General features: G+C 49.4%; 1 protein-coding gene across 2 annotated transcripts; it reads left to right on the top strand.

The window, feature by feature from the left end:
- The first annotated feature begins 2,683 nt into the window (after positions 1 to 2,683).
- On the top strand, positions 2,684 to 15,856 carry LIG3 (DNA ligase 3). Of its 2 annotated transcripts, none has more exons than XR_010435617.1 (20): positions 2,684 to 2,786; positions 3,077 to 3,627; positions 4,101 to 4,229; positions 4,726 to 4,923; positions 5,360 to 5,511; positions 6,435 to 6,601; positions 7,248 to 7,325; positions 7,422 to 7,590; positions 8,226 to 8,381; positions 8,826 to 8,957; positions 9,696 to 9,775; positions 10,213 to 10,300; positions 10,842 to 10,919; positions 11,165 to 11,288; positions 11,632 to 11,774; positions 12,545 to 12,619; positions 13,169 to 13,315; positions 14,257 to 14,431; positions 14,694 to 14,828; positions 15,125 to 15,216. XR_010435617.1 is itself a non-coding variant. In XM_064677835.1 (20 exons), the coding sequence occupies exons 2-20, from the start codon at positions 3,096 to 3,098 to the stop codon at positions 15,563 to 15,565; spliced, it is 2,952 nt and encodes a 983-aa protein (XP_064533905.1). In that variant the 5' UTR covers positions 2,684 to 2,786; positions 3,077 to 3,095; the 3' UTR covers positions 15,566 to 15,856. The 2 variants fall into 2 exon arrangements, 1 of the variants encoding a protein (XP_064533905.1); XM_064677835.1 differs by lacking the exon at positions 14,694 to 14,828 and adding an exon at positions 15,329 to 15,856.
- The last annotated feature ends 2,513 nt before the right edge of the window (positions 15,857 to 18,369 follow it).

Raw genomic sequence — 18,369 nt, 5'->3', positions numbered from 1 at the left:
CAACAGCAGTTGTGTCTGCCTCTCACAGAAGACATTACTCTGAAACACAGACTTTCTCGCGGCAGCGTTCTGCCACCTACCTGTGCACTCTGCGTTTCATCCCGGCCAGGTCATCAATCTCCAGCCTCAGCACAGCTGTCCGGAGGGGCAGCCTCCCACTTACCTGTCCAGGCTGCCATCCAAACAACCTCTGGGTTGAAAAGAGCCAGAAGCAATTCATCTCCCCCCCACCGAAGCCTCTGAAATGCCCTCTGCACGTTCCTCCACTGATTGTAGACCCAGCCCCGTTTAGATCATCTTGCTGACTTTTACACAGTAAAAATTAGGGAAGTGAATCCCACCCCTGCCAGGGGGCTCAGCTGCCTTATTGAGACCCAATAACACTGTGCTGCAGTGAGTGTCAGCCCTGGAGTCTGTCTTTCCATCTCTTTTACACAATTAATGACAGACCTCACTGTGATGCCAGCAAGCTCTCACTGAACACAGCACCCACCCCATCTTTACCTGGGTTTTACTGTGTTCCTTCCCTCTAAGATCTCAGTGTTCATACAAACTGTTGCACCCATCACTGCTGGTTCTGCAAATAATTTCTCGATGGAGCAACTTTTTCAAAGGGATTTGAATGACTAAAAATCGAACCACGCTGAACTCGCACACATACCTTTAGCCTGAGTCTGCCACTTGCAGGGTCTTGGAGCTGAATGCACAACAGCCTTTTGACTCAGCCAACAATCTGGAACAATCTGGTGCTGGTCTGGGTGTCTTCCACACAAAGTAAGTAGCAGTCAGAAAGTCCTCCATGAAGTCCCTGAATCTTTCTGGAATTCCTCTTCTGGGACTCAGAGCCCCCGTTGGATTTGGTTGGGGGTGCTTATTTCTTTCTTTTGTTTTGGGGTTTCCCCCACTTCTGGACCATGAGGTGTGTTTCCGTCCTGAGATCATGGATTGAAGGCACTGTCCAAGAGCAAAGTATTGCAATATAAAGTATTGAAAATTAATGCAGACAGTCTGCTCCATAGCCAGATCCCACTGATCTGTTTATGTCTATGTCAGACTTCATCCCAGTTTTGTTTATATTTATGTTTATGTCAGACTTCATCCCAGTTTTGTGACCACATGGTTGTCACACTCATCCACAGCTCCAAATAGTGAGGTTTGTGGAGCTGAAGTTTGGTGTGCTGAGAAGAAGAGGAAGACTGCCTGTAGCTTGCTCTGCAACTAGCTGAAGGCCAGCAAAAAGGCAAATATGTGGCTGGTGAAGCAAATTCCATATCTTATGTCTCATACTCTGCCTTTGAGATACAGCAAAGCAGGTCAGAGACAGCCTGGCCGTGTCAACCTACACAGCATCCTTTCCCTGGACGAAGGCAGGAATCCTGTGGTGGTGTGTTCCATCCATTCCAGCTGCCTCAGCAGCCTCCTGGCACAGCACAACAGCACTTTTATCAGAGAAACAGGGCCGGCTGCCACCACCAGAGAGCCAACAGCTGGACTGCAGGTGTGTGCCTGCTGTACTGGGATGGAGGGCTGTTCTCAGGGGGCTGGGGTGATACAGCAGCACCTCAGGGCAGGGCTCTGGGAGGGACAATTTTGGGAGGTCAAGTGGTAGAGCAGCACCTCAGGGCTCTGCAGGGACAGTGTGCACTGATGGAGGGCCCGGGCTGAGGGCCAGGTGACATGGTAGCACCTCAAACCTGCACCAACATGGCCCAGCACTCTTGAAGGGTCAGTTCCATGAGGCTGGGGATTGGGAAGTGCCTCAAACCTGCACCAGCATCCTGAAGCGCTCTTGGAGGGCAACGTCGTGCAGGCACGGACAGGGCATTCCCTCAGGCCTGCCCTAACTTGATGTAGTGCGCTTGGAACGCCGAGTTTGGGAGGCCGGGATTAGGGAATCGCCTCAGGGCGGGACCCGCAGGGCGCAGTGCTCATGTGTCACCATTAGTGTGGTGGGAACCCGCCATCGCCCAGACAGGGACAGGCAGGGTACAGCGCTCCTGTGGATCCATTCCTGTGCTGGGGAACCGCCGCCACCTCGGGACAGGCAGCCGCCATCGCCTCAGGGCGGGATGTGCAGAGCACAGAGCTCCCGTGGGACCGTCCGTGTGGTGGGGAACCGCCACCGCCTCAGGGGAGGGACCCTCAGGGGAGGGACCCTCCACCACTTCAGGGCACAGTCCCGGAGTCGCCTTGGGGCACGGACCCTTCATCCCCTCAGGTCTCGGACTCTGTATTCCCGCAAGGCACAGACTCTTCCTCCCTCCCCTCAGGGCACGGACCCTTCATCCCCTCAGGTCTCGGACTCTGTATTCCCGCAAGGCACAGACTCTTCCTCCCTCCCCTCAGGGCACGGACCCTTCATCCCCTCAGGTCTCGGACTCTGTATTCCCGCAAGGCACAGACTCTTCCTCCCTCCCCTCAGGGCACGGACCCTTCATCCCCTCAGATCTCGGACTCTGTATCCCCTCAGGGCAGTGACTCTCCCCTCGCCGCCTCAGCCCCGCGCGCGGCAGGAACGCGCTCGCGCCGCGTGCCCGGGACGGGGCGGGGAGCGTGACCCCCGCGTGACCCCCCGCGAGGCCCCGCGCGCACGTTGGGTGCGGAAGGGGCGGGGCCCGGCGCGGCGCGCGCGCGCCCGTTCCTCTACGGAAGCCGGGCGGGCGCTTCGTGTCCCGGCGTCCGCCCCGCGCTGAGGCGCTGGGCTGGGGCTGGGGGAGGTCGGGGGGGGGCCCGGGGGTCACCGGACGGAACGGGGAGGGCGGGATGGCGGCGCCGTGAGGAGCTCGGTGAGCGGAGGTGGACGGGGGGGCGGCCTGGGGCGTGCGGCGGTAGGAGGCCGCGGTTGGGCAGCGCGGGAAAGCGGCGGGGGCGGGGCGGGCGTGTGAGGGGAGAAGGGGCTGAGGGGGGGCTGTGGGGGTCGCGGTGTGGGCTGTGGGGGTTTGGGGTGTGAGGAGGGCTCGGCGGGGCTGTGAGGCCGCTGTGCGGCGGGTCCCGGGCGGGGAGGGTTGGGGGGCTGAGGGGCTCCCGGCGGGCACAAGGCAGGGGGTGCTCAGCCAGTGTCTCCGCTCTCCCGCAGCACTCCCTGCACGGACTGGATGCCCACGGGCTGCAGGGCTCTGTCACACGCCGCCCGGGCCCTCAGCAGGGGCGCAGGGCTGTTCTCCCCCCTCCCACGGGTCTGTTTGCCCAGAGCCTTCTCCTGCTGCGTGGGACTCGGCGCCGGGCACCGGTGCCAGCTGCTGTCACAGCCCGTGTCCCTGCAGGGCGGCGGGGCCGGGGCTTTCCCCTTCTCCCTGTGTCTGAGCCCTCGGCCGCGTCCAGCCTGCACGGCTGCGGAGGACATGGCCGAGCAGAGGTACTGCGTGGACTATGCCAAGCGCGGCACGGCCGGCTGCAAGAAGTGCAAGGAGAAGATCGTGAAGGGGGTGTGCCGCATCGGGAAGATTGTCCCCAACCCTTTCACGGAGTCTGGCGGGGACATGAAGGAGTGGTACCATGTCAAGTGCATGTTTGAGAAGCTGGACAAGGCTCGGGCCACCACCAAGAAAATCGAAGACATCACAGAGTTGGAGGGATGGGAGGAGCTGCAGGATGAGGATAAAGAATTAATCAACAAGCACATCTCAGGTGAGACACGAGGCAGCATCTGGGTCACTTTTCTACTTGCTTCCAAGTTATGCCACCCAGCTGTGCCTTTACCATGAAATCCTCAGGGATGTACTTGTATGGCTTAGGGACAAAGTGGGTAGTGCTGCTCCAACCTCTGTCTCAGCCCTGTAGGAAAGGGAAGTCACTTCTACAGAGGCATCTCTTGATTCATTTGTCACAACTGATTGTGCAAAAGTTCTAAGTGGTTTAATTCATGGGCAGATAAATCCCAGGAGAAAGCATCAGTTATTTTCCACTTTCAGCTTTTTCCATGATCTTTAGTAAATTACATATTCTTTTAACTTTTGTTATATGAAAAATGTCCATTTATTTTTTTTTCTTCTCCAATTCCCAGTTCTTCTAAGACTTTGTTATCAGTATATCATAGGTAATATGTTTAGGGATGTGTGAGATTATTTCTGACTGCCTGTTTGAACCTTGCTGGTTTGCAGAAGCCAATTCCAAGGCTGGAAGTACCCCAAAGAAAAAGGTGATAGTCCAGGCTAAACTCACTGCCACAGGACAGCTGACTACAAAAGATCTTGTCAATCCATCACCAAAGAAGTTCTCTGGCTTCACAGGTAAGACTTAAACTGATTCTGGAAAATCAGTTTCTTCTAATAACAGTTTTAACTGGGCTCAGATCAGTAGTTTTTTATCTGTAGATTTTTTAGAGAGAGAAAATGGGATGGGGACATTTTCCCCCCCTTTTAGAAATGATTTTATGAAAACATCTTGCCGTGAAGAGCAAAGGCTTATAAAGTAGAGGTAAAACTGAGGCATCTGCCAGCTGGAACTCCTTTTCACCATGGTTTAATCATACCTGTCTGGTAGAATTAAGGCCCAGAAAATTTTTGTTTAATGTAAAAAAATAAAAGTAATTAATTTTTTTATTATTATTATTTTTATTATAATAAAATGTAAAGTCACAAATTTTGGGATAGCACACGCCATTAGTCAGTTCTGAAGCTTTTCCAGCGTGCTGGGACTGTTCTCAGCTTGCCAAGCAGAGGTATCTTCAAAATTTGCACTGTACTGCACTTGTTAAAAAAGCAGCTTGTTCTGTGTTTGATGCAGCCAAGCCAAAGAATTCAGAAGCTGTCCCTGCAAACTCTTCCCCCAAGTCCAGCCTGTCTGCAGCCAAGTGTGATCCCAAGCACAAGGACTGTTTGCTGCGGGAGTTCCGGAAGCTCTGTGCCATGGTGGCTGAGAAGCCCAGCTACAATGTGAAGACACAGATCATCCAGGACTTCCTGAGGAAGGGATCTGGAGGAGGTATGGCTCCTGCTTGGAATTCTCAGTGTGTGAAAGCCCTGTCAGTCAGCCTCAAAGTTTTATTTCAAAAAGGAAAGGTGAAATGAAATCAAGTTGCTGTGCAGTCCCAGCTGTGTGCTGTGGTGATTTCTGAGCTGTGGAGATAATGTTTGCAAACTGTTTAAATGACAAATTCAGACAAGAATGTCTCGCTCTGCTGTTGTAGGGAACGTTCTCAGGTGCCAAATTCAGTGCTGAGATCACATTTGGAGAAAAATCATGGGTGCTTCCCCTAAAAAACCTCCTTTCACATGAAGCAGAGCAGAATGGTGCAAAGAGGAAGGCCCAGCTGTGGGTTTCATCCCCAGGGTCATGCAAAGGGGCACAGCCAACCAGAGCCTGGATGTGTAAATAAATTATCACACTTCTAATGGTCTGTGCTTTTTATTTTCCCCAGATGGTTTTCATGGTGATGTATATTTGACCATTAAGCTGCTGTTACCAGGTGTCATTAAAATAGTTTACAACTTGAATGATAAGCAGATTGTGAAGCTGTTTAGTAGGATTTTTAACTGCAACCAAGACGAAATGGTCCGGGACCTGGAACAGGTGAGTACAGACAGCAGTTCTCTGCATTTCTGCTCTTCAGTCTTTGGTTATGGAAATCCTGTAATGCTTTGGGTTTTTTACTCCTATTTGAAAGTGTTAGCTTGACTGTTAGAATGGGAGCTGGTGGTTTATTTTGCTTTTTTCCTTGGCTTTAGCAGTTTTCACAGCATTTCCTGCCATCTGGAACCTTTAGAAAATAATTTTTGAGTAGAAGGAAAGATACAAATTCACCTGTATTAAATCCAACTTTGGAAAGCAAGACTAAAATATCTAGGCAAGTTGGGCTGCATCTGTTTGTCTAAACTGCTTTGTCTGGCACATTCCTGTAGTGGATTCATATTACTCTTTTTGTAACACCACATATCAAAAACTGGGATTCAGTTAACAGATGTGTCACCCTGAGGTGCAGTTGGTGGATACAGTTGAGCTGCACTGGTACAGTTGCAAGAGCTCAGGTGTGCACTGGATCCCTGGGCCCAGGAGTTGGTGACTGACTGTGCCTGCTCTGATTCAGTGCAAGATGGAGAAAATGGGTGAATTAGGTAACGAAGGTAATTCTTTCATCTCTGTTTATTGCCTTGGTACATACTGCCTTCTGGTACATACAGTCACCTTCTGGTGACATCACTAGCCTGTTTCAGATCCTTGGATTTACAGGTGGATTCACCCTGAGGAAATAAGGGGTCTGTGATGCTGCAGTGAAAAACAGAGCCATGAGATGATGTTGGTATTTTAATTTGCTGTTTTTAGCAAGCGAAACAGCTGAGCAGCTTTGTTCCGTGTCGTGACAGCTGCTTTGAATGTTTGATTCCAAATGCTTCATGCAATCCCAGCATCATTCCTGTCCTTCATCCCTGGAATCATGCTGAATCCCCAGTGGCATCCCCACTCTGACCCACACCCTCGTTTTGTTTTGGAGACAGGGAGATGTTTCCGAGACCGTCCGCATCTTCTTCGAACAGAGCAAGACTTGTCCTCCGGCAGCCAAAAGCCTCCTGACCATCCAGGAGGTCGATGAATTCCTGATCCAGCTCTCAAAGCTCACTAAGGAGGACGACCAGCAAAGTGTGCTGCACCAGATCAGTCGTAGGTAAGGGAAGCAATCGGCCTCTGGAGGTTTTTTCCTGCCACTAGGAGTGGTTACCTAGGGATCACAAGCTGGAATAGCTCAGAGATTAATCATGAGCCACAGAAACTGAACTTAATTAACATCCACAAGCTGCTGTTAGTGGTGTGATTAAGACACCTTGACAGCTGACCAGCAGTAGAGAATGTGTGTGGCTCCTGTTCGTGCCAGAGAACTTCATCCTTGCCTGTCAGTACCAAACAAGTGACTTGCAGAACTACCTTAATGGGGTTTAGCTGTTAATTAAGTTGCTTTTTTCTTTAGGTATGTTGGGAAATGCAATTAAGACGTGTTAAAGATTCTTGATCTGAGGCTGAGTGTGTTACTGTCCCTTAGACTCGATGCATTAATTAAATACATTTTGGATGGTACATCAACACCGAGGCAGAATTAATATTGGCATTCCAGCATAAAGATGCTAAAAAGCCTTTTGGATGTTCTCCTGTGTCTCTGGGGCGTCGTTAGTAATGTGTGTCCTCACTTGAGTTTAAACCCTCTGTAAGGGGAGGACCTTTTCTTTTAAAGAGACCTGGCTCAGTTTCTTCTTTTCAGCTGGAAAGTGGTTCAGTTAAATGTCCACCTTTGCTGAATCTTCTCTTTTGTTCTTCAGGTGTACAGGCAACGACCTGAAATGCATCATCCGGCTGATTAAGCACGACTTGAAGATGAACGCTGGAGCAAAGCACGTGTAAGTGAGATAAACCCAGAGATGCTGGTTTGGCCAGCAGGGAGCAGCAGAGCCGATGCTGACCCGCGTTCCCCCCCTGTCCCCGCTCTGTCCCAGGCTGGACGCGCTGGATCCCAACGCCTACGAGGCGTTCAAGGCCTCGCGGAACCTGCAGGACGTGGTGGAGCGGGTGCTGCACAACCAGCAGGAGGCCGAGAAGGCGCCGGGGCTGAAGCGAACGCTGAGCGTGCAGGCCTCGCTCATGACCCCCGTGCAGCCCATGCTGGTACGTTGGCTCCCCCCAGCCCAGCGGGAGATGGAGCTCTGGGGTGCTGGCAGAGACCCTCCCCTGGAGGGATCAGCAGCCAGAGAGGAGGCTGTGGGCAGTGTGAGCTCACAGGGCTGATTTTTGTTTAATGCCATTTCACAGAGCATTCCAAAAGGCCAATATTCACTGTGCTCAGTCCTTGCACCTTCAGTGCCACTGCCAGGCTAAAATCGTGACTTGCTTTTAGAAGTGACTTTTATGTTTTGTTTGCTGCCCTTCCAGAAGTTGATCCTTTCTCTAGAAATACTGTTAGCTTTCCACTGGATTAGAGATTCAAATAAGTCTGGCTTTTTGTTTGAACGAATTAGAGTCAAATATTTACTTCTGGGCTGAGTGCACTCCTGCAAAAAGCACAGTGCTTACACCTTTAAGCTTCTGGAGGAGATAAGCACTGAAAAGCTGTAATTATCTGGGCATATGCAGATAATTCTAAGTAAATAAGTAATTAAGAACAGGAAAACTTGGACTAGCTATCAGAGACCCTGGACAAAAATATTTACAAGGAAATTGGTAGTTCCTTCATGAACTTAGGGAAAAGTGTCTTTATTTTCCAGTGTATCACCTGAGATTGTGTCTTCTCTCTCCCCCTGAAGGCTGAAGCCTGCAAGTCCATCGAGTATGCCATGAAGAAGTGCCCCAATGGCATGTATGCTGAGATCAAATACGATGGGGAGAGGGTGCAGGTCCACAAAAATGGGGATCACTTCAGCTACTTCAGCAGGAGCCTCAAACCCGTCCTCCCACACAAAGTAAGCACCTGTGCCCTGGCTGTGCCAGCTCCTCCACTGGATTCCACAATAACTTCTTTCTATGGCAAAGGAGGATTCCTTCTCTTGTAAACTTATTTCTGATTTTTGTAGGTATCTGGAATCTGGAAAAGCAACACTTGGTAGAATTGTAATCACTTAGTTCTGGTGCACATTAAGGGCTTGAAACTCAAGTTAAGCTATCTGCCATAGAATCCTCTTTATGAATTGCATTTTGGGAGCCTTGATGCCAGTTGGGTGACTTGGTTCTATTTATTCAAGCCTCATCTTTTTATTTGTAGGCTGTGCTGTGTGTACCATAGTAAACCTAGTGCAGATATGCCCACATGTGCCTCAGACACTTCAGGGGAAAACACCTTCATTGGAGTGAGTCCCTCTCTTCAGCCAATAGACTTATTTTTCTTTTCTTTTTTTTTTTTTCCCAAGGTAGCTCATTTTAAGGACTTCATCCCCCAGGCTTTCCCTGGTGGGCAAAGTATGATCCTGGATTCAGAAGTTCTTCTGATTGACAACAAAACTGGCAAGCCACTTCCTTTTGGAACTCTTGGCGTGCACAAGGTAAAAGAAAATAAATAAAACCCCCCTTGTTGTGGTTGGAGGCTGTTATTCTGCTGACTTAAATGCACCAGCAGGTTATCACAGGGTACTTTCAGAGCTCTGGTGCTTGCTGGAGCATCTGGAGAATAAATAAGATCACTACTAATGAAAAGCTACTGCCCTAATACAATTGATTTTATATTAACATGATCACTGGCAGGACAGTAAGAAAACTTCAGCTCAAGATAAATATTTAAAAAATCATTGGAAAATCTTACAATTCTGTGATTGCTCAAGCCAGGATAAGCAGAGTGGGAGACCACAATGATGCAGAGTATGAATGCTATGTAGAGCTTGTGTCTGGACTAAATGGGGGTGAGAAAGAGGACAGTAAAGTGAAAATTAAGCTCTAGGGGCTTAGGTTAGAAGTAGCCATTAATCTGATGTCTCTAGAAATTTGCTGGGGTTTGTTGCAGCAGCAGTGACAGATGTTGCATTGCCCCAGGTCATTAATATTTGTGGTATTATTTCCCTGTCACCAGAAAATTAACATGTTTTATCTTCTTAGTTCGTGCTTTGACACATTGTCTAAATCTTAATTCTCAGAATGCTTCTGCCTATTAGAAGAGGCCTAAGCTTATCCTGACTAAAATGTTATGGAGCTAAAAATGCATCCTTTTGTTTCTGTTACTTTTCTGAAACTCTGTGTTGCTGCTTTGCTGTGACTGCAGATTTCTTTCAACGGATCTTGTCTTCCAGAAAGCTGCTTTCCAAGATGCCAACGTTTGCCTGTTTGTGTTTGACTGCATCTACTTCAACGACATCAGCCTGATGGACAGGTGTGTCTCTGGCAGGTGTGAGAGTGGCCTGACTGGTTTCCCAGCATGAAACCACCAGTTCCCTTTGGCTGTCACACTGGCCACTCAGCCTGTAAAATCCCTCCTGCGTGGGAGGGCCCTTGCTGTGCCAGAGAGTTTCACTATGGAGCTCCATCTTGCTCTGCACTTCCAGAATGTTGGAGTCAGCTGCATTTCAGATAAATTGGGTGTGGCCCAGCACCAGCTCATCTTATGTCCTTTGAAATTAAACACACCATTAAACACAGAGTTTCTATTTTATAACTTCCTGGACGAAAGTAAGAATTAGTTGTCCTCTCTGGAACTCTGTAGGATAAATCATTTAATTACTTAAATAGCTTTTTTTTTTCAATGTTCATGTGACTGGTACTTCACATTAAAGTTGCTGCTTGTCCTTAATTATCCATTCCCTGGTTTAGGCCTCTGTGTGAACGTCGCAAGTTCCTCCACGACAACATGGTGGAAATCCCCAACCGGATCCTGTTCTCGGAGATGAAGCACGTCACGGTGAGCTCAGTGTTCCCTCCCCAGGGCTGCACTCTGGGCACTGCACTGCTCCTCTGCCACACAGCCTTGGTTAGGATTGTGTCTGCAAACTCACCCTGTCATTCTGCTCTGTGGGCAGGACTTGTTGAGCTGCTGATTTAGGTAGCACCTTGGGTTTGGTGGAGAGCGTTTGGATGTTCTGGGCAGAGAAAGCATTTTGGGGAGGAAGAAGGTTCACAGGTCCCAAGGCAGGTGGATGGAAAAGGAAGCAGGTGCTGCTGCCTGAGAAAATCTGATCATGTACATATGGGACATACTTGGGTCACAGTGGGGCAGCCTCATCTCTGAGGGGTACTTTTAACAAGCCAACCCTGCTCTTCTTGGAGAAGTCACTGACTGTGCAGCAAAGAGATCGCGTACAGGATCCTCCTTGGAAAACTGTTATGAAGTTACCTGTTCCTCTCTGTGCAGTTGCTTTGGGTTTAGTGCACCACTGCTGTAAACAGAAAGCCTGGAGCCCCTTTGGCAGTCCTGAGCTCACCATGATCCCTCTCCTTTTCAGAAAGCTTCAGATCTGGCCGATATGATCACCCGAGTGATCCGTGAGGGGCTGGAAGGACTGGTGTTGAAAGATATAAAGGCAAGTTCACATTTACTCTTCACTGGTGTATGCTGGGAATTGGGGAATAACAACAGAATCTGTGGGTGAAGCACACAAGGCTGAGCCTTCTTGGAGCCTTCTGGGTTTTGTGGGTGCTGACATCCAGTCCAGGTTGTTCCTTACATACTGAGCACTGCTGGGCTGGATCAAGGCAAGGGCTGTTCGAGATGCTGCTGCCCACCAGGGGAGCTGTCTGAGGGGGGTTCTTGCCTTGCTTTGCACAGGGGAATTATGAACCAGGCAAACGACACTGGCTGAAGGTGAAGAAGGACTATCTCAACGAGGGGGCCATGGCTGACACAGCTGACCTGGTGGTGCTGGGAGCTTTCTATGGACAAGGCAGTAAAGGCAAGTCTAGAGTTGGCTTTCACTGGAGATCTGTCAGTTCAGGAAACTCCCAGGCTTTTTCCTGTTCCTACCAGAAGGAGATTGGCTGTAACAGTGATTTTGTGCTGCAGCCCATGAGGTGCTGGGCTGAGTTTACTGTGGGGTAGTTGGCACAGCAGGGCTGGAGGGGTTGGGCTGGGCTCTTGCAGGGGCTCTGTACGTGGGAGCCGATGCCCTGGGCCCATCACAAGCCCGGCTCCCTTTGACTCCCAAAGATGGAAAAGGAGTTTGGCTCATTACTTTGCATTTTGAAAAGCTGTGGCTCCTCCTGTAGATGTGACCCACCCTACTCTTCCCTGTGCAGGTGGGATGATGTCCATCTTCCTCATGGGCTGCTACGATCCCAAGAGTGAGAAGTGGTGCACTGTGACCAAGTGCTCCGGTGGCCACGACGATGCCACCTTGGCGCGTCTGCAGACGGAGCTGGACATGGTGAAGATCAGCAAGGTGAGAGGGGCTCTGGGCTGGAGGGGAGCAAAGGGGTGCTCAGCAAAGGGCTGAGCTGATGTCGAGGTGCTGGTTAAATGCTGGTTTAAGTGTTCTGCCAGGAAGGAGTAAGAGTTAAAGCAGATAAACCGCTCTGACACAAGTGAGGTGTCAGTACAGCCAGCTCCCGATGAGGCACTGCCTGGGATTTGTACTCAGACACTGAGTGGGAAGCCAGGCACCATCTGTTTCCTGCCTGGACAGAGTTTTATTGGGAAGGGTACCAATTTTTTGGGGCATATTGCAATTGGCAGAGACAGTCACTAGATGGGGCTGCAGGAGAGAAGAGCTCAAATCAGACTTGCTGCTCCATAACCTGATGTGTTGGAGTTCAGACATTTCTGACTGGCTTATTTATGGGAGGAATCTCACTTTTCAAGACTCGACAGATAAACAGAGAATTTTAATATTTACTTGACATCCTGAAGGCCATTTGCATCAGGCCTATAGAATCTTTAAAAAAATGGGTAGTTCTACATGAATCACAATTGGAGCAACAGTGTTATTGTTTCACATACAAATGACAGGAGTTGAGAGCTGTGTTCCAGGTAATATTTGGGATTTTCTAGATGAGAGAGACTGCTGCAGATCAGGCTAAAGCAAGTTTCATCCATGCAAAGGCAATCTAATACCTATCTGCTGATTTACTTCTAGGTTATGTTTCAGCAACTTTTGTAGTAGTAGGTTCATATATAAGTGCTGTTATTTTGGGTTTGTGCTTTAATTAACAGGATCCTAGTAAAATTCCACGGTGGCTAAAAATAAACAAAATCTACTACCCAGACTTCATTGTCCCAGATCCAAAGGTAAGTGTTGTCATAGTCATTTAACTCCATTTCCCAGCCCTGACATAACAATCTATTTCATGTCCTTTAAGTGTGCAAGTTGTCTCTTTTAAAAATTAATCTTCATGCTTGGAATGGGAAATAAAGCACAACTTTTTATTTCTCAGTCTTGCAGGTGCTTTTGAGGCTAAAAGCTTCATGAGGAAATCACACCTGCAGCACTTCTGGGAAACATTCTTGTGCATTAAATCCCTTCCAGAAGTGAACTTACTTTAAATGTGAGACATGAAAAGTCTGACTTGAACAGCTGAAGTGCAGCTGTAACCCAAAAGTTGCTGTTGTTTTAGGAAATGGGTCAGTCTGCTTTCTGCTTGAAAGAAAAGGTGTTATTTAGAAATTGGCATGAAATGTTAGTGAAGGGTCTTTGACTTAGTGGAAAAAGTAGGTTTTTCTAATTACGGTCCTGAGGGTGGTCAGTTTGTCTGTCTGGAACAGGGAGGGGGGTTATTGATCAGTTGTTTCATGAGAGAACACAGGAATGTGACGTGACTTCCTCCCTGGTGTGTTCAGAAAGCCCCAGTGTGGGAGATCACGGGGGCTGAGTTCTCCAAGGCCGAGGCCCACACTGCCGACGGGATCTCCATCCGCTTCCCGCGCTGCACCCGCATCCGCGACGACAAGGACTGGCAAACGGCCACCAACCTGCAGCAGCTCAAGGTGAGCTGACACAGCACTCCTGCACGTGCTGGGCTGGGAGCTGGGACAGCAATGCATGGATAAAATGCAGCTTTGGGTAGCAGGGGGTGAGGGGAAGGCACCTCCCACCTGGGACCCGGGATAGCACCTTCCCTTTCCTCAGGCCCCTCGCTGGGATGTGAATGTCCCTCTGTCTCCTGAGCTGTTGTGTTGTGCCCTGTCAGGAAAGCCTTTGCTGGCAGCTGGTTGTATGAGCTCCTGTAACACCCCGTGGTGAGGAATTGCCTTCCTCAAGGAGATGGCATTCATTCTCTTTAGGGTCATTCACTTTCCCAATTGGGAGATCATTTGGGAATAGGATGTGGATAACCTGGCCCAGTCCTGGGGCAAGTGGAGCCAGCCAGGATCCCTGGGCTGCACCCACCCACTCCTCCTCCTCTGCTGATGGAACTGTCCTGGTGCCAGTCCCACAGTGAGCTGGGGATGAGCTCTGAGCTCAGGTAGTTCCTGCAGTCTGGGCTGTCCTCACACAGCCTGTGGGGTGCTGGCAGCAGCTGCCAGTGCTTGTTGTGGAAACCAGGAGTGATCCAGCCCCCCTGCTGTCCTGCAGCCTGTGCAGGTAGGGGAGAGAGAGGCACAGTGCCCTCTGCAGATGGGCTGTTCCAGGGAGAGCAGCAGGCACTGTTCATCCCTCAGGCTCTGATGAATTAGTGTGTCTTGCTCTGCAGCAGAGCTTGGGGATGTGGCTTTTGATTCCTCCCTGTGTGGTTTCCCTTAATGCCAAGCAGAGGGGTGGAATGCAGAGAGCTTGGACAGAGCTGACAGGAAAATGGCTACAAAGAGGTGCAGGAGAAAAATCACCTGAGCAAACACTCAGGGGGGAACAAACAAGAGGAGCCCCTGTAATTACAGTTACAGCTCCTGTCTGGTGTCAGACACTCACACTCTGTTTCTGGGGGCAGGAGCTGTACCAGCTCTCCAAGGAGAAGGCTGATTTCAGTGTTGGTGCCGGGGAGGAGGATGAGTCCACAGCAGGCAGCAGTGGAGAGAATGAGGGGAATTCCAGGTCTTCCACACCTCACAGCAGTATTAAAACCCCCCCAAACAAGTCACCTGCAAAAGCCCAGAAGCCAGAAGGTAAGATGGTGCTTCCCAGGAGAGGAGGCTTGGGGGGTGTGTTCCATGTTTGGGGCAGGCTGGGTCAGGATCTTTGCCTTCTGTCAGAGGCTTGAAGCTCCCACAGCACCTTCCACGTGCATGTCAGGGAGAATGGGCAAAGCTGTTTAGAGCCTTAGTTTGGCCTGTGCTGTTCCCAGCATGGATTGAGTAGCCACAGCTCTGAGATGTGCTGGGATTGGGAAAAGGTGGATGGAAGCAGCACTGATGATGCCGTTTTCAGGTTGGTGTTCCCTGCTCCTGTTCCTGCACGTCACATGCCCTTTGGTTAGATGTTTTTGGCCATGAACCAGTGTTTAATTTTATTTGGATGGAATTCATGCATATAATGAGACACCTGCATGGAGGTGATTTCCAGGTAAATTGAGTTTGTGTTTGTCACTGGGGAACAACGTGAAGCAAATTGCTGAGCAGTTTCAGAAAGGACAGTGTGGTGACAGCACACAGGGCAAGTGGCAGCAGCATCCTGGAAAGGAGGCCAGGAGGTTCCCCTGTAGAAAAATGTGTCTTACTCATTACATTCTAATCCATGGATTTCCCAGAAAGAGGGAAGGAAACTTTTTCCTTTTACTCTCTTCACTCTCTCCCCCCATGTTAATACACAACCAGTATCTGGACAGAGCACAGAAATGAGACAAGTTTGTTTGTTTTTAGAGAGCAAAGCAATCCTTGCATCCCCTCAGAAATCCGAGGAGAAACGAGGGGAGAAGAGAAAAGCATCGGAGATGGAGGACAACGGAAAAAAGGTACAGTCAGGTGGACAGCAACCACTGTGGGGTGGGAGGAGGCCGAGGCAGCGGAGTTGTCCGTTCACTTTTGCCTTCCATCTGGAAATCCATCCCCCCTTCTCTCCCTCAGCACCCACTGCTGGACATTTTCACGGGCGTGAGGCTGTACCTGCCGCCCTCCGTGCGGGACTTCGACAAACTGCGGCGCTACTTCATCGCCTACGACGGGGACCTGGTGACGGAGCGGGACACGGCCTCGGCCACCCACGTCATCGGGGACATTGAGGACAACCCTGGTGCTCAGCAGGTGTCTCCCAGGTGGATCTGGGAGTGCATCCGGAAGAGGAGGCTGGTGGCGCCGTGCTAGCGGGGCAGGGACGGTCCTGGCACAGGAGCAGCCCGGAGCTAGGTAGGTGGGAGGAAAGGTGCAGTTGTGGACAGACATAAAATGCCAGCAGAGGTGCTCACAAAGATCCACAGCAACCCTGTGGAATAAATTAAAACAACTCTCTGATGAAATGTCACTGCTGAATCCCATTTTCCTGCCCGTACTGGAGACCACTGCACTCACCTGGGTGCTGGTTTGGTCTCCTTGGGTTTTTAAAGTTTGGGTATTTTTATAGATAAAGAAATAAAACTGAAGCAGTTTCTCCTTTGCTCTCAGGACTTATTTTCCAAAGGTTATTCTCTGCCTGGACAGGAAAACAGACCACCCACTGCGGGACACTGTTGGCTGCAGTGCCAGGATGATTTTGCTGTGTGGGTACAATTTACACAAAGGTCATGTGTCCTCCTCCTGGTTTTGCCTTTTCTCTCCTGTCCCTGACACTCCACTCAGGGCTGCAACAGGAGCATTTACACCTTGGTGTAGGTTTCATGTTAAAACCAGGACACCAAATAAGCTTCTCTTAGAGCAGCTACTGTGGCATTATCCAAGTATCCTCCTGGAGGGTTTGTTTTCCAGAATATGTTGCTCCTGTGCTCTGCTATTCATGTTTCAACAAGTAAAAGCTGAGGAAGGAACTCCAGCACCTCGATCTTTTAGGATAACTGAGACCTCCTGGGAAGCTGTTCAAAACTATTGCAAGTGCTTGAATATTAATGAAATAAGGAAGGGGGGGTTGGGAATAGTTATTCCTTTTAACTGCTTTGCAAATGGCAAATGCAGTTGTTGTCAGGTAACTTTTTTCCTTCAGCCTCCTCTATACTTTGTACCCTCCACCAACAATATTTAAGCAATTCCTGGCTGAGGTTCAGCAGTAGCTGCAGGATCTCTGCTTTCTCCCCACCTGTTGTAACAGAGTCAGAAACAAGGTTAACTAAATCACATTTCAACTTTATTATAAAATTATAAACCAAACTTCCGTACCAAAACTAGTAAGTTTAACCATCATAGTACCAGGGGGGTTTAACAGAGAACAACATGCCCTTTCAAGTAGAATATTAACTTTTAAAGTCTTTAAACAATGTACAGTGTACATAAAGCACATAAATATTTCCATTTACTTTATTAGTTCAGAACATTATATTCCTTTGCATCATTAATCAGTTTCCCCCAGATTTTGATTTTCCTTGAAAAACAAGTCACACATATCCATAAGTAGAGAACCCATTTTTACAAGGAGTCCTCCCTTCAGAAAGCAGTTCTGGAGTCACTGGCTGTATCTTCTCATCCCTAAAATTTCAGGCATTGATCTGCAACTTGATTTATGTGCTGTAGACAGTAAGCCTACCCTCTACAAGGAAAAGCACATCTGTCCATAGGGGAATAATCTTCTTCCTGCTAAATTCCCCCAGCCCTGAGTTTATTGAAAAATATGACAACATGAATTTTCACAGTGAATTTACTAAATTCAGCACTTTGTGTATTCCTGTACCTCCTGGAGGTCCCTGTGCCCTCCCCAAGAGGAAACACAGTCACTGCTTACCTTTCTTTTTAACATGATGCACGGAATTGTACCAGTTCCTTCTCGTCCTGGAACCTGTTAAACCTTAAGCTAAAGATTAAAGAACAACCTGACCAGGCAAAGAGGTAAAACTCAGTGTTTAGTTCAGTAAACTGCAGCAGCTGCTGCCTTTTGGTGGAGTTCTGAGACCCCCTCAGCACTGCAGGGGTTCTGCTGCCTCCTGAGCCACAGATTCCTCACCTCAGGTGCTTTCCTGGCTCCAGCAGAGCACAGACCCTGCACTCCCTGCAGCTGAACTACTACTCATGCAACAGTCCCTGCTAAAAATACACAGTTTCGTTTGCTGTTGACATTGTTATCACTGACTGCACCAGGAGCTTTGGTGCTATTCCTGCAACTGCTGAGAGGGGACACTGGGATTTGTGCTGGTCCCTGCTGGCAGCCAGGCAGGGGCTGGGGTTGAACATGGAGTGATCACCTCTCCCCAGAGCCAGACAGCAAAACCTGCAGCAGGAGGTTCCCAGCTTCACAGGTGCCTTGGAATGAGAGCATAATCCTACAGTGATGGAAACTTAAGGCATGAAGATTCTGAAGCCTGGCTGTGCAGCAGCCAAACACACTGAGGGGAAAATAAACCAGTTACAATCATCTCTGGCAAGTTCTTCCACCTGCACACGCTGCCCAGGAGAGCTGTGAGGGATAAGACCAGGGACCCTCCTCCCCACCCTCACCAGCAGAAAGTACAAAATAAATGGCTTTTAATAAACAGCCTGAGGGGAACAGAACTGTAAAACAGCCCAGGAGGAAGGGGGGGAAGCTGCTCTGCAGTGGTGATTGCTCATGGCTTTCTTCCATGATTCCCTTCTGAAAAGAAAAAGTCACCTGTACTTAAATAATGATTGTGTAGCACTGGAGTCCTCACTGCTCTCCAGCTGAGTGGTTCCCTCACTAAACCCTCGGGAAGACTCAAAGCCTTGGATTTGTAGCTCCTTCAGCAAGTGAAGGCAGTTCAGTTTGTGCTGGGAAGTCTGTGGAGTCAAAGGAGTCAACAACAATCAAACCAGACACCTCCCTCCCCGTGGCACAAACAAAAACCACCACACAGGGCCAGGCTGGATGCTCACAGAGCCTCCCTCCCAACAGTTCTCAGTAATACAAAGGCAACCTTCACATAAAATGATACGTTTTTCCACAATTGCACTAGGCTGGAATTAGGGAAAGCGGAGGCAGTCTGCCTGTCCTGCAAGCATAACATGGTTTTACA

The sequence above is a fragment of the Pseudopipra pipra genome, chromosome 21 (genome assembly GCF_036250125.1).
Source record: "Pseudopipra pipra isolate bDixPip1 chromosome 21, bDixPip1.hap1, whole genome shotgun sequence".
Taxonomy (NCBI): domain Eukaryota; kingdom Metazoa; phylum Chordata; class Aves; order Passeriformes; family Pipridae; genus Pseudopipra; species Pseudopipra pipra.
This window is presented reverse-complemented; position numbering and strand designations above follow the sequence as displayed.